This window comes from Bactrocera oleae, chromosome 5 (assembly GCF_042242935.1).
Source record: "Bactrocera oleae isolate idBacOlea1 chromosome 5, idBacOlea1, whole genome shotgun sequence".
NCBI classification, from domain to species: domain Eukaryota; kingdom Metazoa; phylum Arthropoda; class Insecta; order Diptera; family Tephritidae; genus Bactrocera; species Bactrocera oleae.
In genome coordinates, this window is record NC_091539.1 from 6,562,767 (window position 1) to 6,584,724 (window position 21,958).

General features: G+C 34.4%; 4 protein-coding genes across 11 annotated transcripts in view; 2 read left to right on the forward strand and 2 right to left on the reverse strand.

The window, feature by feature from the left end:
- LOC106615096 (box C/D snoRNA protein 1) overlaps positions 1–11,313 on the forward strand; it is a 36,561-nt gene extending 25,248 nt beyond the window's left edge. The window contains exons 2-5 of the mRNA XM_036376996.2: positions 7,885–8,265; positions 8,401–8,995; positions 9,057–9,222; positions 9,282–11,313. Of these exons, the coding sequence (XP_036232889.2) occupies positions 8,096–8,265; positions 8,401–8,995; positions 9,057–9,222; positions 9,282–9,577 (1,227 nt within the window). The 5' untranslated portion in view covers positions 7,885–8,095 and the 3' untranslated portion in view covers positions 9,578–11,313. The remainder of the gene's footprint in view (positions 1–7,884; positions 8,266–8,400; positions 8,996–9,056; positions 9,223–9,281) is intronic.
- On the reverse strand, positions 1,227–8,003 carry Fpgs1 (Folylpolyglutamate synthase 1). 3 transcript variants are annotated; one of them, XM_014231151.3, is made up of 8 exons: positions 7,868–8,003; positions 5,492–5,744; positions 5,049–5,228; positions 2,795–3,111; positions 2,275–2,455; positions 1,949–2,205; positions 1,801–1,878; positions 1,227–1,739 (listed from the first exon to the last, which is right to left on the reverse strand). In XM_014231151.3, the coding sequence occupies exons 2-8, from the start codon at positions 5,726–5,728 to the stop codon at positions 1,361–1,363; spliced, it is 1,629 nt and encodes a 542-aa protein (XP_014086626.1). In that variant the 5' UTR covers positions 5,729–5,744; positions 7,868–8,003; the 3' UTR covers positions 1,227–1,360. The 3 variants fall into 3 exon arrangements, with proteins under 3 accessions (XP_014086626.1, XP_014086625.1, XP_036232884.1); XM_014231150.3 differs by lacking the exon at positions 7,868–8,003 and adding an exon at positions 6,279–6,427; XM_036376991.2 differs by lacking the exon at positions 7,868–8,003 and adding an exon at positions 5,891–5,905.
- Sec22 (vesicle-trafficking protein SEC22) lies at positions 9,688–11,141 on the reverse strand. Its single transcript, XM_014231153.3, has 5 exons — positions 10,962–11,141; positions 10,732–10,841; positions 10,309–10,564; positions 10,196–10,241; positions 9,688–10,125 (listed from the first exon to the last, which is right to left on the reverse strand). The coding sequence occupies exons 1-5, from the start codon at positions 11,034–11,036 to the stop codon at positions 9,977–9,979; spliced, it is 636 nt and encodes a 211-aa protein (XP_014086628.1). The 5' UTR covers positions 11,037–11,141; the 3' UTR covers positions 9,688–9,976.
- Positions 11,314–11,498: 185 nt separating the features above from the next.
- Positions 11,499–21,958, forward strand: part of LOC106615086 (uncharacterized) — a 31,297-nt gene continuing 20,837 nt past the window's right edge. Inside the window, exons 1-5 of one of the 6 annotated variants that reach the window (XM_014231130.3) lie at positions 11,499–11,803; positions 13,194–13,608; positions 15,071–16,007; positions 16,128–17,150; positions 17,235–18,801. In XM_014231130.3, coding sequence (XP_014086605.2) covers positions 13,222–13,608; positions 15,071–16,007; positions 16,128–17,150; positions 17,235–18,801 — 3,914 coding nt within the window. In that variant the 5' untranslated portion in view covers positions 11,499–11,803; positions 13,194–13,221. Of the gene's footprint in view, positions 11,804–12,231; positions 12,423–13,193; positions 13,609–15,070; positions 16,008–16,127; positions 17,151–17,234; positions 18,802–21,958 lie in introns of those variants that run through there. The other 5 variants (XM_070110435.1, XM_070110436.1, XM_014231129.3 and 2 more) reach the window with 5 other exon arrangements.

Consider the following 21,958-nt stretch of genomic DNA (forward strand, 5'->3'; position numbering starts at 1 on the left):
CTCGCCGTTACTGCATGTCCTGCGGAGAACATTACCTTACATTGCCTTGCGCTGATTGGTCTCACATTTAGCAACCCCCTGTAGATTTTATAAATGTTTCCACTTTTTTCTATCCGCGCCGCTTTGTAAGCTTGTGTAGTGTGGGCGCGTTTAGCATAATTTCTTGACATTTTAGGCAAATCGCATCAAAGTTTTGGTTTGCTAATGTCTTCGTACATATGTATGGTATATTTGCGTTTTGGCTTCGAATGGCTAACGCTTGCCGCTTAATTAGGCAACAATTTTGTGCTGAGGATAACACTTGAAAAATTTTTATTGTTGAAGCCATTTTTTGTGTTTGTTTTCTTAAAGTCAGATAATGCGTAGACTTCTTTTCAATAATTCGGGAAATGGAAACTTCCTTAGTTAAACCGTTAAATTTAATATCGAATGACAGCAGATAAATCATTTCTTAATCTTGCGTCTAAATAAACATTTGCTTACTAGAAGGCAACGTAACTCTTTCAATTTTGAATTCTTTGACGCTTAAAACTGTTAAGTAGACCTTTAGAAGAAGTATGCTCTATGAGCGTAGAAAGCGTCTCAACTTGAGCATCAGGTGAAGAAAGATTTATATGGAGGGGAAATACTCTTCTGAGCAGAAGAACTGGCTTAATCTTCATCGGACGATTTACGCCTAAGGGTAGGCTCAGAAGAATCATTTATGGACCAGGGTAGCTAACTTTTGAAAGCAAAAAAAACTCATAATAGGATGAAACCCATTTCGTCGTAAATCGAGTTGAACCGTTTTTAATCCTAAGAATCCAATCACGCCACTCTACTTGCTCTTCCCGACGTACATATATCTCAAAAATTAAGAATATTTTCACAAAAATCCATTAACTACTCGAAGGTTCGCTTAAACCTTAAAGAGAGGCTGAGAAGGCTTATGATAGAAAACGACGAAGTTTAAGTGCTCACTCCCTCAGTTGGCTTCTTGTGCTACCACAACCTTTTCTTTGTAAAAAGCGGAATCGCGGATGGTGTGCTCAGAGTTCTCGCGCAGTAGTGGTTCAGTGTAGAACTCAACGAAAATCTTCTCTTTAGTTACACAACCCTTTCATCGCTTACTTTTTGGCTTCAAATAAATCAATTTTTGCAATTCGTAAGCTTCTTTACAAGAGATGCTGACTTAAATATTTTCTCTTCCTTCCCTAATATGTATCTGTTATCTACTGGAGCCCTGCTTTTATTTAAGTGTCCGTATTGGGACAAAATTTATTTCTTTTACAATACTTGTATATTATATATTATATACATAAATAAGATTACAATATGGTATATGTAAATTTTTCTAAAGACACTTTGTCACCGATTTCATTTATAAATATTTGAATGCTGCCATTGTGGCACCAATCAGATGTAAGGAACCGGTAACTAGCACATCAACCGGTTGTTCCAGGCCGTAAACGATGCGCACGTCTTGAAAACAATCATGTATCGAACCGAACGTTTTCGACGTATCCTTTTCGTCCGACTCAAGGCATAGCTGACACCAAATGCTCGCATGCAGACGAGCACGTTTCAACTGTTCCGTTATGCCAAAGACAGTAGTATTGTCATTGTGATTTGAGGCACCCGAAGCAATGTTTGGCGCAAAGTAAACCGTATCGAAGTCGATAGTGCTGTATAGAACCTCAAGCAGGCGCCGCGAATCACGTTCGCCGGTGGTATTGAAGATGAGCACACGTGGGTTTGTGCTAAAAATAAATTGAGAATTTTTGATACTCATTTTTGAAAGTTACTTAATAGTTGACCAACCTCTTTTCCGTTACGCGCTTAAACCAATCGCTGCAAACGCGCATGCTCTCGACAGTGTGCGCACCATCGATGTGGAAACTAAAGAAGGCATGGTAAAATTTAGTAGCTGTTGTTTGTAATAGTGTTTGTTAAACAAAAGAAAACTTACTTCAGTTTATCAATGCCCAATATTTGGCAACGTCCCGGCCAATTACACTGCTGCAAACCCTTTTCCACTTCACTGGTTAGCGCCGTAGGCATAATTTGTTTGTACTGTGCGTACCCATTCTTGCGCAACCAGTCGTAGGATAGTTGTATGGCCAAAGAGCCATTAAGACGTATCACTTCATTGAGATTGGAGAGTGGCTCTGCATTTTCGTGCGTACGGAAGTATTCCCGATATTCAGGCACTATGTGTAGTGAGGCCTGGAAGTTTATTAAAAAATGTTATATAAAGTTATTACTTTCTACAACTCACTATGCCCTTAGTCTTACCTTATGTTCCGCGGCACGCTTTTTGATCACATCGAGGCATTCTTTTTGTGTTACAGATGTGTAAACATCTGCGTTGTCTTTAATTATGCCCGACTTTTGCCAAGCGATTTCAGTAAGTGTATCGCCTAGCAATTGTGTATGTTCTAGTCCAAGTGAGGTTATGCCCACGGTTTGTGTATTGCTGCAAGTAATAAATAAAACTTTTCAGTATTAAATATTTTTTAATTTCATGCCCAACAAATACGAATTGAGTAGCTCGTCGTTTAACCATTGAGTGAAGATGTAAGCACCATATTATACTGTATTGTCAGTCAGCTCTAAACACCATGTTATTTCAAAATGAATATTCGTCACATTATTCCGAAGTGGAATTTAAATATTCAAAAGTTTTTGGCAAACAAGCAATTTTATAAAAATTTTTATAAAGGTGGCGCTTCATTGGGATTCTTGTTGACACATGAATCGTACGCGATTTTATCTTCACTATATTTTATCAAAAATGTTGTCTTTTGTCAATTACCTTATCACATTTGTGCAATCCAACTCGCCACCAATGCCCACCTCCAATATGATAACCTGCACTTTCTCTTCGAGGAACAAATGAAAACTTAGTATCGTTAGGAACTTAAAATATGCCGGCATATCACCCTCATATTGCTGCTGTTTACGCAGGCGATTGTATACACGTCTGAAGGTGCGTACAAATTTCTGTTTCGATATGGGTTGACCGTTTAGGCGTAGTCTTTCAGTTACTGACAGCAAATGTGGTGAACTAAAGAAGCCGGTTTTGATGCCATGTGCACGAAGTATAGACTCGGTCAGGGCACAAGTTGAACCCTAAAAGGCAAAGATAAGATATAGTGCACACAAGTAAAAGTCTGAAGTTTTCAATTCGATTGAAATAAGTAATTAGTTACGGTTCTATTGTTATTACTGTTATTTTTGATTGATTAGTAGGCTCACGGACAACTTGTAGACAAATAAAAGGATTGAATATTGAAATATTTAACTAGTCATTTTTCGTTCTCATTACGAGGTTTTATTCACCTGTGAATTTAAAAATAATTTTTTTTTGCTCATATATCGAATGTACATACATAAGTATGTATACATATTTACCAAAGTTTTGTGTCGAAACGCTGTTTTCAGAGTCGGTGAGGAAAATTTCTCCGAAACGGCTGTACCGATCGGTTTGAAATTTTCACTTTTAGATATATTTGTCAGGTAATAATCAAAACAATAAGATTTTTATAAAAATTTCGATTTTTTAATCCACTCAGAAGTGTAAATTTTTTCACAAAACAGACTTTTTTTTGGGAAGTTGCCATTTTTTCAAAAAAAAAAAAAACTAACTGGTCCTTCAATCATTACCTTTATTCAGCTATTATAGTAATATAATTTTTTGGTTTTAGGATCTGAGATAGTTTTAAGCTGCAAAATCTTCCTCAACCTCAGACAACTTTTTTACCACAAGTTCTCCAAGAAATCGACTTCGGGAGTCCATAAATTTTCTAAATGAATCATTTAATTGCACATTATTTTAATTTATTTATTAAATAATGTGCCTCTTTAAAAAAAAAAAACAATCACGAAAAACGCTTTTTTAAAAAAGCTTAGACTGTGTAAAATTGAAAAGGTTGGAGGTTGAACATTTATTTTTGGGTTTCTTTATGAGTAATATTTTTCTTTTTCCAATTAGCTAGAGTTACAAACATACAAATGTACATACATATATAATTGCGCATATTTGCTTCGAAAACCTCACCCATTTAAATTGAATGAAATAGTAATTGTGAACTGGTTTGTACCGAAATAAATAAGGGTGTTATCAAGTTCAATATTTCATGAGCAAGATAAGATTAGAAATGTTTCTATTTTAAATTATGAAATTCAAACAAAAATATGCAATGAATTTTGTGGGTCTACTTGATTTTTTGTTTAGTTTTAAGTCATAAAAGCTTACTATATAAACAATTTTTTAATTTTCTGTATACATTTTTTTCACATTGAATAAAATGATTTAATACTTAGAAATATGTATTCTTTAGCTTTCTTTTTGATACGAATATTCAAATGCTTGATTTTGATAAATTATCTGTAAAAATATATGCACTGCGGAATTAGCTTAAATGGAATGGTTTGTGGAGCTGGTGGCTATGATATCGATAACTTTAGAGCAGCTGATAACATAAATTTTAAATTCATATTTAAAACGATTTAACATATTAAAATTGCAAAGTGCTACCATTAAGTTTTTGTTCAAATTGCATGTCAGTGCAAACTTAAAAGAAACTTATCTAATGTTTACAAAGTAATTTCAAGTAAAAAAATACTTTTCGCAGGTATTAACAAATGTTTATACTTTAATCCCGGCGACATTTAAAACGGGACATTTCTATACTGGTATGTAAGTACTCATTAGGGCACTTATTTGTTACAATTCGCGTAGATAACGTATTAGTTTAATACGCGTGTTAGCTACGCAATGAAATTTACAAATACATGTAATAAATATGAGTGTTTGGCTATTGGCAGACCTTTCATAATCGCTATTTAAGTTTTTTTTCTGATTGATGCACTTGATCTATTTCACTATACATATACAAATATTTTTTTCTGTTGATAGCAAAATTTGGCTAAAACAAAAAAGTATTTGAAAGCTTTACTGAATATTTGTAGATTTAATATTTTAATATGAAATATGTTGCAAAAGGTTTCAAATGCCAAACATATGAACATTTTTTTAGCTATTTCTACTTATTGCTACTGCTTACCTTTCCCTTTGTGCCAGACACGTGTATAAAAGGTATCTTCTCCAATTCTTCCAAACTCAGGCCACTTCGCTCCATATACTTATACATATCACTTAATGGCAATTGTTTATTATTCAGTAAAATTGAACGGCGTAACGTTATCGCATTTGATTGCAGGGTATTCAAATCACTAATACATTCCTAATACCAGATGGAAAAAATAAATAACATTAACAACAACAAATACATATGAGTCTCTAAACAACACGTGTATAATATTTCGCTGGCGATGGCAGCACATGCAGTGACGTTACTAGCTAGAAACTAAACTATAAATAAAAGTGTTGTATAGCATAAAATAAACGTGCAGCAGCGCCTTGCAGCAATCCAACGCATTTATTATTGTATATCAGTGCAAGTGGAAAAAACGCATGCGTGCATGCACTCCATGCACTTTGGCTCACCTCATATTGTTGTTCAATACTGGATTCAGGCTGTTTCTGTTGTTTCTGTGTGGCAAAATTACATGTCAGCGATGGCGTTGTTAATCCTTGTGGAATAGCTCCAATTGGTGCTGGCTTTTCAGTACTCAACATGTTGGTGGCAGCACGCCGCGGCAATAGAAATGTACGTGTAGTATGCGAAAAATAAGCTCGATGCTCAATAACCGACAAGCGACTGAATAGCACTCGTCGAGCCATATTGCGCGAGCACAAACTGGAAATATGAATAAATAAAAAATAGCAAACTTTTACACTCAGTAGGGGCAAACACATGTATTGTCTTGTGGCTAACAAATAATTGAGCGCAAAAATGGCAAATACTTAAAACAAAGCGGTTCTGCGTAAACTTATCTTACGAACCTATGTATATAATTATAAGGCCAAAATTTAGTTTTACAAAGCTCTGGGCTTTTAACAAAATTATTATCGTACTCAACTGTAGCGAAAATTGTTATTTTTAATATATAGTTAACGTTACGGCAACGTAAGTAATTGAATAGCGGATAATTTATCGTCAATAATGATAGAATACAGCATTACGACAATGATTATTTCTGATTAAGATTTAATCAACCGTTAAACAAGTTATTGCATGACTTTTTATTATTGAAGAATTATTTTAAATTAGTTACGGAATATTAAGCCTTTTCAAGAGAATAAATTAATTAAATTAATTGTGTAGCGTCATGCTGGCCAATTATAGAAAGTTTTAATAGAATACATACTTATATACATGTAGGTACTTTACCTTATACTCATCATTTGTACACATGTACATCTTAGGACTGTTAAAAGTTAAATGTGCATAAACATGTAAAATATGCGTCAGTTCGAGGTTTGAATACGTCAGAGCACGTTTATGTGTACGATTTTTGCAATTTTCATGGAAACGAAAACAATATCTACAAATATACATATACATACGTACATATGTATGTAGCATAGTTATATGACAAATGTTTTTGTTATTAGAATAATAAACCTTACACCAAAATGCACCTTTGGCAAGACAAGCATTTGTCAGTTCTTATAAACTTAAATTAGTTATATTTGGAGTAAATTTTAGTGCACACTTGCTTAAACACAACTTTTTTCTCATACTCGCTAGATGCATTATAAATTATTCTTTGTATCCAAAAACACTTGGAAACATTTTACAGACTTTGCGGAGCTTTTTTCCTTTCTTACCATTACTAAGTAATAATTATAATAATAGTTCTCTGATGCTGTATGGTAACTTACTGTTTTTTATAATAAATAGATTTTGAAACAATGAACAATCGTGGCAAAATTCGTTATCTCTTAGGAGCTACAATAATAATAATTTACTTATATTGTACATATACATGTCAGTATATATACTATATGTACACATATACCATACATATATATGTATTTATTTAAAAACTTCACGCAAAAACATTTATTTTTTTGACTATATGAATGTATTTCGTTCACAATCGCTGATAAGAAAATATGTAAAAGTTATCGATATCTTCTGCATATAAAGTTCGAAGTACAAGTATCGGATTTCTTATGTTTGTATACAATTTGATAAAAAAAAACCTACTGAAAAAATTAATAGCCATTTATTTATAATATTGGGCTCTGCCGTCTAAGATTATCAAACTCTGTACAATATGACTATCAACTCTGACATTTAAACAATATTGAGTGAATGTTCTCTTTAGACACATATGCAGAATAGAATTGTCTTTATTCCGTATATACATACATATGTAAACACTAGATGAAGCAATGCATAAATAATAGAAATTTTTAATATCGACTTTAAAGAAGTTATTGGAGACGATGTCCATGTTCCCAATGCGTATCAATACTATTTAATGTATGCAAAAAAGTTGCTACTGGGTTAATGTTTTTTATTTGTATGTTCTTTATTGGGCTATAGTTGAACCAGAGAACTTAGAAGTCCATTTATGTTCTCTGGTTGAACACTTGCTTTTGTGATAACAACAGAATATAATTGTTTACGAAAAGAGAACAAAGCACACTTTCAAGATTTGACAACACACGTGGTTTGCAAACAACTCTGACATTAGAAAACTTTTGTCAACATATTGTATGATTTTAAATTATAAAAAGTGCACTCAATTGGGTTTTTAAACGTGTCTGTAAATGAAATTTTGACAAAAGGAAAAGCACCATATCTTTTTGCTTGTAAAAATCATTACATAAATATTAAAACACAATACCACGCTTGAGTTTGAGCACAAACAACTTGGGAACAAAACCACCATAAAGTAACTACACAGCAACACTTCGTTTGGATAGCTTTTCTTATTTAAACACAGAATTAATAATTTTAATACTTACGATTTATTGTGATGTAGTGAAAAGTTCAGGTGATTTTCAGCGACTTAATTGATTTGCTTTTAAGTTGACATTAACAGCTGATGCTTTGAAGACAGTAGAGAAGCACAGCAAAAAGAGAACAAAATAAAAAGTGGACACTGTCAAAAACGTACGGAAGCCGTCGATATAATTAATATACTAGCCTATTGAATATAAATTTGAATTGAAATAAGTTCAGCTCTATTAAATATGAAGCGTTTACATGAAACAGTGGCGACTACGAAGTTGCGGGTACCGTCTGATGTTGATAAGGAGAAACAAGTGAAGATAGATAAGTCTGGCACATCAGAGGAAGATGCTGATTGTGAAGAAGATGAGGGTAGCAGCAGCGATAGTGATAATGAAGATTTCAATAGTAGGTAAAGTGAAATGAAATTTTCGATAGGGTGTTGATAGTACAAAATCTTTCTTGTGCGGTTCGCATGAGATTCTCAGTGGCTATATAGTAATCAAGACTATTTAAAATAATAAATATATATTTATTTATTTCTAAGACGTCACTTACCACGCCTTGGTAAATGCGAAGTTTGCGCCGCTGTTAATGCACGCTATTGCTGCCCTAAATGTGAGGTGAAAACTTGCTGCTTGCGTTGCGTACAAATACATAAAAAGGAGCTCGACTGTGATGGCAAACGCGAACGTACCAAATTCATACCACTGAGGAAAATGACCAAGATGGATTTTATGAGCGATTATTACTTTTTGGAAGAGTGCACACGTTATGTCAGTGATCGCAAGATGGATACAATAAAACGTTTTACACGTTACAATAAAACATTGCCAACACATTTGTTTCGTTTACGCGGTGCTGCTGCAGAACGCCGTACGGTGCTACGATTTTTGTTGCCTAATTTTACGCGCCACAAAAATAATACCACCTACTTTGATTGGAATTTACGTAAAATTTTTTGGCGCATCGAGTGGGTGTTCGTCAATGCGGGTGGCTTGCAGTATGTGGATGAGCGTTGCGATGAGGATTTGAGGTTGGGACTGCTGTTGGACAAATATGTGAATTTAAAAAGCGCAGAAGTCGTTCCAAAAAGGAAGGCATTGGAATACTATGAAAGTGCAGGATTTAATAAACTGAAGGTAAGTAGATTAATATTCATGCGTTTACTTAATAATTTGAATTTTTTTGCAAATTAAATAGTTGCTACTAAAGGCGGAAGGTATTAAATCTTCGCGTACGCGATATTATGCTTTAGATGTGCGTAAAACATTAAAAGCCAATTTAACAGGCAAAACATTAGTAGAGTTCCCATGCATCTACGTCAGTTATGAAGAAAATCCGGCGGGTTGTGATATTATTGATAGCGGTATTTTTTTTTGCTATTAAACCATTGCTTCATATGTTTCATACTATATTTTTTAACAGATGAAGATGTCGAAGCGGAGACCAAAAGTCACGAAGCCACCATAGAAGCCTTACACAAACATCGTTTGGTGGAGAATTCAACAAAAAGCGAAAATGGTGACACCGGTGATATAAAAGTGGCGCGTGATGCTGAAAAACTGTCCAATGTTCTAGCAGAGAAACGTCGTGAGACACGTGCGCGCAAACGTGAGGAGTTCGAAAAAGCACACAGCAATTTCCTTTTCACTGACGAGCAATTGTGGGAAATGTTATCGTCTTCAGGTGAAGAAACAGAGAAAGAGAACAGCAAAAGCTAAGTAATAAGTTATATCCAAAAAATTAGTGAAAATTCACATATGTATATACATACAAACGTGAATAAGTACGTAAGTAGGTTTAACCCATTTCTAATTGTAATAGACACGTATTGATATTTTACAAACTCAAATATATTTTGTTTTTATCGAGTGAATTAATACATTGTTTCATGCAAAATATTTATTACAGGAAATTTTTTATAATTCTGATAAATATTGTTTGATAAATTACCTAGAAAACAAATTTAAAAATAAACAATTTGTCATTCAGTTGTCCCAAAAAAATATACCTATGTTATGCACTTTTATATTGGTATGTCATGCATACAATATTTCGATATACAAATAGTAGTTAGTTTTTTTTTATCATTATTCTTTTTAATAAACATTTAACAATTATTACAAAACCCAAAAGTACAAAATAAATACTACTATAGCAACACCGGCGGCGCCCAGTTTCAAATACATTGATTTTCGATTTAAGTATGTCGCATCCTTTTTATATTTCTGAGACATCATCGACAGATTTTGCGTTTTTGTGTCCAATTCTGTAAAAACAAAAAGCAAAACGCATCTGTGGAATATTAAATTAATGAAAATGATATAAATATGACCAACCTGACAACACTGTGCCGCGCTGCAGTACATCATCAATATTTTGTACCTTAAAAAAGATATAAACAAAATTTTAATTTGGCAATCACATTATGCTTCTTACCACTTTTTCTTACCATAATTCGCTGCACGTCCTGCAATTGTGTATTAATCGCATTTATATTTCGTCTCCGATCCGTCAATTGTTTTTTGGCTTTCTGTATGTAAACATCGAATTCGATAAATGCATAGGGGCGAGTCACAGAATTGACACGCCGTCCATAGTTGGCATGGAATTCTTGTGCTAAATCCTCTAAATAGTTAAAGGCCAAACGTTTGGAGTACATTTTATCACACATCACCAGATAGCAAACATCATTTTCAATTAGATAGCTAAAATAAAAATTGTGTAGTGAAAATTTATCGTATAAAATGTGAAATAGCTCTAACAACAATGATAAGAAACCAAGCAAAAACAAAACATACCACATAAGCAAAAGATTTGAATAATACTACATAAATTTTTGCACTTTGTACTAATTTTTTTGCATACAACTTACTGGAATAAGTATGGTCCTGTTTCGATACTGCATCGTGCCGGTGAATGTGATCCTAATTTTCTGAAAAGCATTTTCGCTTGATTCTGATACTCCAATATACTGCGCCCGGACTGGTGATGATAAACACGATAGATATTGTATTAGCGTGTGCGAAACACAATTAGAAATAATTAAAACTTGACCCTTGACATTGTCGAAACATGCATTTATTTGTCAGTTATTATACATACCTGTTCGTCATCTTGCATGGTACCAACCAATGGAAGTCCATCAATTACACGCGCAATCATAGTTAGCAGTGCCATCTTTGTGTTTCGTGTGCTACGATAGAGCACTTACTACTTCTTAGATCCCTGGGAATATGTTTCACAACTTGCTGTAATTTGCAAACACTGCACTCATTACAACCTCTTGTGGTTTTTAGAAACCTTTTACGTTTATTTATCTTCTGTATAAATCCACTTGTTCTTTTTAGTTACAGTCTAAAAAATGAGCAAAAAACGCAACAAAACAACTAATATATTCGTTTCGCTGCAAATTGGTGAAATTTATAAGTTTAAGCGACCGAACACGTCAGCTAAATGTCAAAATCAGTGGGCAATTGGATTGTTGTTGTATTGCAGGGTTACGAAGTCATCGCAATTCTTAAATATGCTATAATTTATTTTATATAAAATTAAATTTTTTCTAAATATATATTTTTGACTCATATTTTCAAACTGCAAAAATACTGAAAATTTGTCTTTCATTTAAACAAAAAATATATTGCAAAAATAATTAATTTCTTTTTCTCCTATTCACTCTGTTGCGGAAAACCCATAAACAGGTGAGAAACGTCAGATAATAAATTCGTTTTGAGTTGGCAGTGAAATTTTTCTTTTGTATTGTATGAAATTTTCAACCTAGTGAAAATATTGTAAATTTGTCAAAAATTCGCAAGCCAAACGAAGTAATATCGAATACAAACGAAAACGAATTAATTGGCGTGTACTATATAATTGAAATTATGCATTTAATTGTTTGTGTAAACACAAAAACTTTAATTGAAAGTGCTTAATTGAACAACAAAGACGTAAGTTGAAAACCAAAAGCTTTGAAGGAAAAAAATTTACATTTACTGCATTACGCATTCATCATATGTGAAAGTGTTGCTAGTGTTTTACAAATGAAATGGCGTACTACCAAAAGGGTAGTGTTGAATAAATATACATAGTTAAATCCTATATAAGGGCACACGAAAACTTTACACAACGACAAACTTAGGTTATTGAACTGGCGTTCTGAAGAACATTTGTTTATTTCTGTGTTTTTAGTTACATAATTTTCATTACCAATGCTTGCAGTAAATACTATGAATAAATATTATATATGCGACGTAAAGTGTACAATTCGCTATGCATGCAACCTTGCTAATTTTGTGTTACCTTTGATCATTAGTTTCGCTACTTGTCAACATAAACTGCATTTTGACATCGCGTTTTTTCAAATGTCACCAATTTGTTCATTGTGGTCTTTCTTTCGCACTGTGTAGATTTTTCTCTGAAAAATTTATAACTTCTACAAAAATCACCTGTAAATTTATATTTCGATTAAACGGAGCGATAATTATACACTATAGTTTAAATTAGAAATATGCTATAAAACTTAAAAAGTGCAAGTGTTATTGATTGTGTATTGCAAGCAAGCAAAAGGTAAAACTTCATTGGTGTTGGTGGTGGTTGGTGAAACCATGAAAACTTCCACGTAAACTTTTTCGTTTATGCTTATTTGCCGCACCACCAGTCGTACAAACGCAATAACAACAACCATGACTCGAGTATGGGAGTAGTGCCAACAACAAACCGACAACTAAACCATACAATATAGTGTTTTCTTATTCTTGTATGGTCCGTGGACTAAATGGGGCTAGATAGTTGGCATCCATATATACATATGTATTTATTCGAATCATATCCATAATTTATATATACGTCTGGTGCGTTTTGTACGGTTGTTGGTCGTAAAGCATACGGCATGAAAAACAGCGAACATTATGCAGCATTTTTATATAAATATTGTTAGCGAAGCGTTTATTACTTTCAAATTGGCATAAAATGTGATAACTGTGTAATATATTTACTGGCATATAACTCGTGCAACTATGATTGCAACGTGAAATAAGTCTTACATATAATGATTACAATTTGAATTTATCGGGTTACAATACCTTTATTTCGACTCCTTTCCTTTCACTTTATATAATATTTAATGATGTTTTCAGTTTGCATTATTGATAACAAATCATTTTCACTTCATGTACATATTAACCTAACTACATACCCATTTCATTTAGACAATTGGTTTCATTTGAACACGGTCAATCACCTTAAATTTACTTGCATATCACCAACATTCATATATTTGTACATTTCTCATCAACATTATTTCATGGGCTTTGTTTTATTCCAATCTTTCGCATACAGCTTCAATTTCGGTGCGTAAATTGTTAAAATGTCTTGGGTGCAAAGTAATGTACCACCGCCTACGCTGCCACAGCAGCAGTCGCAACACTCGTATACACAACAGCAGAAACATCTAATTCCACCGGTGGCTCAGCAGCAACAGCCACCGCTAAATTTACAACAACAGCAACAGTATTTAGCAACACAAACGCATGCACAAGCAAACACCGTTGCTGCAACTAATGCTTACACGAATCCGGCACCACCCCTTGCATCCAATTTGGCTTCCACCACTGGCGCTTATATGAGCAAACCGATAAACGTTAACAATAACATACATCAGTCGCAACAGCCTAACTCTATGCGCTCACAAATGCATGCCAACGGCGGTACACACCAACAACCGCAGCAGCCTGGCCACTTTGGCATACAACAGGTAACTTGATTTGCATTAACTGGGTCTCGTATGTGTGAAAGTGTTCAAATATGTTGTTTGGTCCTGTCACTGGTGCAATGCTTGTTAGTATACATACAAACATATCTACGGATTTTCGTAGAGAATATAGAAAATTTATTGAAGCGTTTTGCCAGTTTCGGTCATTACATTTCCGGGCTGTAATTTTTTCTTGCAATTGGGTTTATATATAAATAATACTTTATTTATTTCAACTTTTCATGTTTGCATATAGTAGATTTTATATATTTATTTGGTGCATTTAAATTCTCTCAAATACGACGTGTATTGTATTGAAAATGCCAGTTCACGACCTCATTATCATATGCATTTGCACTGCGATACAAGTATGTGTGAGTGCGTGAATAGCGCTTACATACCATATACATACATTTATATACATATATGCAGACGTATGCATGTAAGTAGATCGAGTATATAAAAGGTGATTTTAATAATATTTGCATTTATTGATATTAACAGCTGGTTTCACTAGCAATTCTTTCCAATTTTTTTCTGCTTGTCAGCTAAACAGTATTGCCAGTACTTGCATGTTTATATATCATAATAAATAATTTGGTTTCGGCTTTAAGATTTCAGTAGTGTTATTTCTTATCTGCAAGTAAGTACAATTTGCAAGTATACACGTATGCAAATTGTATTGTTTTTTTTTTATAACAAGCCTGACCAATGAGCGTCATCGGTTTCTACAATGTGTCAATTCTTATACTTTTGTGTTGAGTTTAGCTTTAAATTCTAAAATATTTTGTTATAACTTTTTATTATCGTTTATTCTATTTTTTGTTTTTATTTTTATTTATTTATTTTATTTATTTTTTTGAATACCTTTGTACGTTTTTTTTTAACATCAATAAAATCACAAAAATCATTTAAAAAATTTGAAAATCAATATAAATATAATACAATTTATAATAATAAAAATATTAAATTTTAAACTTAAAAGCAATAATTGGACGAAAATAAAATCTGACAAATATTTTCTAAAAATAAGTAAAATTTAGGGTTTCCTTTACAAGAATGAAAAATGAATTCTTTAAAAATATTTTTAAAACAAAATAATTCATAAAGAAAAAAATATTTCATAACAAATTAATATACAAAATTGATATAAATTAAGAAAAAGTTAGTTAAAAAATCTTCTCTAAGAAAACGATATAAAAATCGGAAAAATATAGCTAATTTTCAATAGTAACACATCTAAATATACTAAGACATTAAAGAAACAAAAAAATAATAATAGAATTTAGACAAACCCAACTAGCATAATATTGCAATTCCTGTGTACATACATATGTACCATAGGTATGTAAATATGTAAAGTGAAAGATAAACACCACCAAGAGTGACTGCAATATTTCTGCACAAACATTGCGAGTTGTAAACCAGTTTTTCCTTCAAATAACCATTAGTTTTATTTTTGCAGCAGCAGCAGCCATCAGCCGCAGCGAACGCCTGGCAGCAACAGACTTACGCGCCACCAAACAAAATAATGCAATCGAATGCTGCCGCCGCGAACAATAATTGGCCGCAACAACAACAGCAGCCACAACAAAATGCCAACAATTTATATCCACAGTCGCAGCAACAACAAACAACTGCACCGCATAACATCTGGCAACCACCAGATCTGCCAAGTGCGAATAACGTGCCAACACAGCAGCAGCAGCAACAAGCATATCCACATCCAACCACATACGACAATTATTTCACAGCAAACCAAAATCAAACGACACAGCAGCAACCAACAACAGCACAGCCAGCTGCACAAACGCCACAATATCAACAGCAGCCGCAACAAGTAGCGCCTGACGCGGCCAACTATTTTCACTATCAGCAGCAGCAGCTGCCGCAAATGCCACAGCAGCAGCCGGCACAACAACCAGCCGCCGCTGAGCTGTTCGATAATAGCAATGCGAACAACAGAAGCGATGGTTGGGGCGACTGGGACTGGAATGATAATGGCAATGTGGTGGGCGGTGAAGTGGAGCAAACGCCAGCTGGGCAGCAGGCGCCACCCTCTACGCAAATGCCCATACATAAACCGCCGCACAACGCACTTGAACCACAATCAACGAATTACAACGTGCCGAATGTAATCGAGGAGAGTTTTGGTGCACACTCTAACGACAATTGGAGCTGGAATATTGGCGATGATGTTAATGCGAATGTGCACAACACAGGCGTCGACAACGAAGCAACAACGCTAACACCACAAGTGCCAACTACAAATAATCGTCAAGCGACACAAGTGCCGCGACAAGTTGCGAGCAGCGTTCAAGTGCCTCAGCAGAAAGCCGCTGAATATGCAGTGACTGACGCGAATGATGTGAGGGCTGCCGCGGTAGCAGCAGCAAATGTGGGTGAGTACCGTAAAAAGCAGTAGTAATAAAATAATATGTTTCTGACCTGCGGCAGCAGACACTTTGTATATTAACATATTAATTTTTCCACCTATTTTCATAACGTTTTTACATTTACAGGCAAGTCCGCCACACTAACACTCTCCGAAGCGACCAATGAAAACTACAACACCACGGCGCCAACCCCCGCGCCGCCACCTAGTGCTGCACCCCTACCCGCAGTTGGTGTTGCACCAACCAGCATTCCAAACTCCGTTTATGTGTCACAAGCAAAACCGGTTTCGCGACCTTCACGTCAATATGCTTCGCCACCTGGCGTTGCCAGCCCTACCAATGAGCCATTGGAAAACGCTTTAACACCGCCGCAGGCATTCCAAAATGAGGTAGGCGCAATACAGTCCGAAGCTATGCCGCCCGCAGCACCACCTGTCGGCGTCGCCACTATCGGTCTACCACAGCACACTCCACCACCGCCTGCTTTGTCACCGCCAAGTAATTTGCCGCCACCACCCGGCGCTACCGCCGCTGCGGGTAATCCTTTCAAACGCGCAGTTGCGGCGCAGCATCATCGCGCTGTCAATATCGCAGCGCCACCTACAGCCACGCAGTCGATTACAGCTGCCGCCGTAGCTAACGCCTTTGCTGTGCCACCGCCGCCTGCAGATTTTGCCAATCCACTACTCAATCATTTGGAACCAGATAATTCGGAAATCTTACATGAAAATCAAGAAGTGTTGGGCACGACTTTACCAACACCGCCAACATCGTTGTTGCTTCCTAACACACAAACTATTACTTTGCCTGGTGCGTCAGCAGCAGCGGCACAGGCACAACTACCGCCTCCGCCTAATGATGAGCGCAATCAGTACTTGCAGACGAGTCCACTTTCGGAGAATCCCGATGAGGAGTTTAATTTGGAGGCCGATAGTCTACCGCCGCCCGGTCTGTCGCGGCTCGTGTTAGGACAGCCTGAGCTGCTGGAAGCTACACAGCGCATGGTAACCGGTACGGAGGAGCCGGCCAATATGCATATGGACGAACGGCACGCCGACGGTGAGGACACATCTTTGGAGCAGTTGCCAGCAGTACCGCTGCTGAATGCATCGCAGCGTGGCGCTTTGAGCAATGCCGCCAATTTGGCAGGTAAGACGGCCGTTGTGGTCTATTTCGTCAGCTTTCATTTTTATGATCTTAAAATACAATAACTAATTTTTGTATTTAATATAGCAACTAATACGCCAAACAACAATGGCACCACCATAGATATAACAACAGACCGCAATTTGTACTTGGTACCTGGTGAGAGCAATATAAGCAACGAGCAACGTGTCGTTACCGGTGTCGAACGCTCGCCGGAAAGTAATGCGCCGGCACCACCGCCACAAATCGCTAGTGGTCAACGTGAGATCGAGCTGGACGGCGAGAATTTAGAGGACCAACAACAGGAGCAACAGCACCAGCAACAACAACAGTTGCAACAACCACCGCTACTCACGGTGAACAGTCGCGATGAGCCGCCTTTAGAGGGCGCTGCCGCTAGCAACGAGCCTTCACCGCCAACAGTTGATGAGAGTCAGGACGTACATCATCATCACCATGTGCAACATCACCATCATCATCATCATTCGTCTAAATCAAAGGAGCTATCCAATGCCTCGACGGGTAATGATGAAAGTGATCCGTTGCCAGAGCATCAGCATCATCGTCACACCGCACGTTACACTGGCGCCGGCAGCAACAAGTCACGCAAACATTCAACCAGCGAGTTGGAGCGCAAAGTGCCCGATCGTCAACAGCGCCGCGACAAACAACGTAGCTCCGCCGATCGCTATGAGAGCGATGATCTCGAGGGTTCTGAGCCCTACTCAAGTGACCGTGAGCGCGAACGCGAGCGTGACCGTCGCCGCGGCTACCGTGAGGGTAGTGTGCGCAGTGATCGCGAACGTGAAGACCACGACTATGTCAAGGATAAAAGGCGTCGCGCTGGCGAACGTGCTGATAAACGCGATGAACGTGATAAGTTACGCGATAAGTATTATACACGTGATAACGGCAAATCGGATACATTGCGGCGCAGTGGTCGTCACAATCGTCAATATGAGGACGATGTGGAAGATGTGAGCGGACGACGTAAAGAGCAATCGCGTCGCAGCGGTGCGCGTCATCACAATGATGAACGTGCCGGACGCAGCGACCGTAGCGAACGCGACTACGACGACTATAATCGTCGTCCACGTGGCGCGCCTAAACGCACCGACAAAATCCATGACGATGGACGCGATGGACGCCGCAGCAACTATGTGGATGATGAGCGTCGTGAGCAGCGGCGCACACGTCGCGATCGTGGCAGTGATTACGATACAATTGAGCGTCGTCATCGCGGCGCCGGTGGTGACAAATCAATGCGTGGCGAACGCACCGATTTGCGCGAATACGAAGAGTATCGCAAGCAAAGCTCGCGCAATGCACGTGAGAGTGATTTGGAGAAAGAGCGCGCACGCTACGATCCACGTCATGCCGCAATGTATGGCTATCCGTCAGGCGCGTATGGTTACGATCCCTACACTTCGTATTACTATGAGCAAATGGCGCGCACCAATCCTCAGGCATACTCGGAGTGGTATAAGAAATATTATGGACATGCAGTCGCTACAACCGCATCAAGTTTGAGCGCACATGCCGCTGCAGGTGGAGATCACGCCAGCTTGAATAGCAGCTCGTTGGCGGCTGCCACTGCCGATGGACGTGAGTCGGTGCACTCGGGACGCAGTTCGGTGCAAAACGAAAATGATCGGTAAGTTGGCTGCAAATTATCTTTAACAATTTTGTTTTTATTATTTGAATTTTTTCGAATCTTTAGTTTTTCATTTAATTTATAATTTTATATTTAAGATTGCATTTATTTAGAAATTTCTTTACGTTAAATTTTTTGTTATGCTTTGCCTTGAAAATGTATATAAGTAGCTTAACTCGAGTATGAATTGCGTATGAGAACCATCAACGTAGACTTTACTTCACTAAAACCCTTTAATATGTTTCTTACAATTTGCTTTTCTTTGTTCTGAAACCCGCTTTTTGTTTTTAGTTCGTACTAACCTCTAAAATATTTGTGTTAATGCAAACTGTGTTTTGAAAAAACACTAAGTTAATAAATTATTAATTAAATTTAAAAAAATATTAAAACCAAAAATATTAATTTTTTTTTAAACAGACAAACAAAAAAAATTAAAAAAAAAATTTAAAAAAAAAATTTAAAAAAAAAATTTAAAAAAATTTAAAAAAAAAATTAAAAAAAAAATAATTAAAAAAGAAAATAAAAACATATTTTTGTCTATGGCCAATTCAAAAATATGTTTTTAATATAAAAAATTTTTTTTTTTTTTTAATTTTAGCTTTTCTTGTTTTACGAAATAAATATTTTTTATTTACATATCACTTATATCTACATTATATTTATACCTAAAAATTAAAAGAATTTAATAATGAAGCAATAAAAAACTAAAAGTAAAAATAAATGAAATTAAAAACAAAATAGAATTCTAGTGATACCTTTTAAATAAAGATAAATAAAGCAAGACATATAAAATTTTAAATTTAAAATACATTAATCAATAAAAATAAGCCATTGAAAATGTCCAATAATACAAATAAAATAAGTATTATATTACAAATAAAGCAAAAATAATTAAAATTATAAGTTTAAAACTAATACAAAACGTAAAAATATTGAAAAAAATAAGATAAAATAATAAAACACTAAGAAAATTAAATTAAATTAATTAAATTAAATTAAATTTTTTTATTACAAATAATAATAATTTATTATTATAAAAAAAAAAATTAAAAAAGAAACCTTAAAAAATGGTTTTTAAAAAAAAAATTAAAAAATCAGTTTCACCAAAACTGCTAAGTCATTTGCTTCTACTTTTGCTCAAGCGTTAACGCTCTGAGGGCGCTATATAAATATTAATTTACTTGTGGCTATTTATTTAACTGTTGTTAAGCATTTATTTGTTATTATTTATTTTAGTTTTTGTTATTTCTTTATTTGTTGTTATTTATTTTTTGTATGCACTAACTCTTTATTTATTTATGTAGATAACAATATAAAATGTTGTCATTAGTGATAGTAGATTAGGAAAATATTTTTTTACTTATTAGCTAAGAAGCCGTCTTGACGTTCTTATTGTATGAGGATCATATTTACATCTGAAGATAATTTTTTTAAATACTAATTTTCTAGTGCTTTAGGCACAAAATTATTTAATTAGCTTGCAATTAATTACATTTGACATTTACAATTGAAGTTAATTTAATAGTTGTATCTGTTTTATTAATTATGTTTTATTAATTTTTTTGTTATTAATTTATTTTTGTTGTTTTTATAAATTTTTTATAAAAATGTAAATTTGTTTTTTTTAAATTTTTCTGGATATTTATATATTATTTTTTTAGTTATTTTTTTATAATATTTTTCGATTTGTTTATATAGATTTTTTTTATTTATATTTTTATTTATAATTTTATTTTATTTTTAATATATTTTTTTATTTAAAAATTTTTGTATTTTTAATTTTTTTTAAATTTAAATTTACATTTTTTTTTGATTTTGGTTTTTTTTTTTATTTTTTTTTTAGTTTTTATTTTGGTTATTGTTTGATATATACATTAAGTTTAGTTTTCTAAAAAATTTGAAAAGTATTGTGCTTAAAGTACCTCTTTAAGCGAGTTCCATAAAAACGCTTACATACTTATAAACCAAGCTAACTTTTAAACTAAATAATACTACTTATCCAAATACAATTTATTAAGTGCATTTTAATTAGCATAGTGCCCATAGTTGTATATAATAAATACCGTTATAGAATCTTAATCATAATAAACCTGAAATCTCGCTTCGATAAACAGAAGTATTCCTAAAATTATAAAATTCTAGCTTAGAACAATTAACCCTTCAACCCTTCCACTTCACTATGTGTTTCAAACAGTGCCTACACGTTGCTGCCTACTGTTAACTAATATTGCTTGATTTTCGTTTGCAACATATGAAAGATTTCGTGAAAAATTTCTAAACACAAGATTTAAAAAGATATTTTAAAGATATTTTACGAGTAAAAATTTGTTTACCGCGCAAATTTATGTACCTAATTGCAAAATAATTGTTTACAACAAATTTAAGCGTTCATATTTAATGAATATGTATGTATGTATATCGACTTGCTGATACAATTTAAAAATTTGTAATTCGATTTTTAATTAAAATTTTCTTTAAAGAAATTTATAATTGCTTGTCGAGAAACATTTTCTAAATTACTATTTTGTTAGATAGGCGTTTGTTTAATCGAATGTTTAAGTTATCGATAACAATATATTAATTATACATATATAGGATGTTATTGATAATATTTATAGATTTGAGTAACTATTAAACATTTGCGAACATAAATATTGTATTTCTTTCGAATATTTCAAAGAACAACGAAACCGAAGTTCAGGAAGTCGAGTGATTGTTGCAGTTAAGTTTTGAGGCGTTTTCAATGTTGGTTGAACAAAAAAATTGGGTCAAAATTTTTTTTTTTTGAATATGTAGCTACCTAAAAAATATTATATTTTGTAAGATACTTATATTCGATAGTGGTCGATAACTTTTAGTGATTAGGGTTGCAACTATAAAACTAATGTTATCGATGTAATATGTTTAATTTAAAAAAAGTTTTTCGTTTTGAAAAACATTCTTAGCTGAATCTATCGGAATTTTAAATGCAATATGCATATATACAGTTAATTTCTGGGCGGCTTTTATTTTGCAAATTAAAATTTTTTAATTTTCTGACAAATATTTATTGAAAAATATTTTTTTACTATTAAAAAGTAATGGGACCTAGTTAAAATACATAAATATTTTACAGAGTTGTATTTCTTAAATTAAAAATGATTAAATATTTTCATAT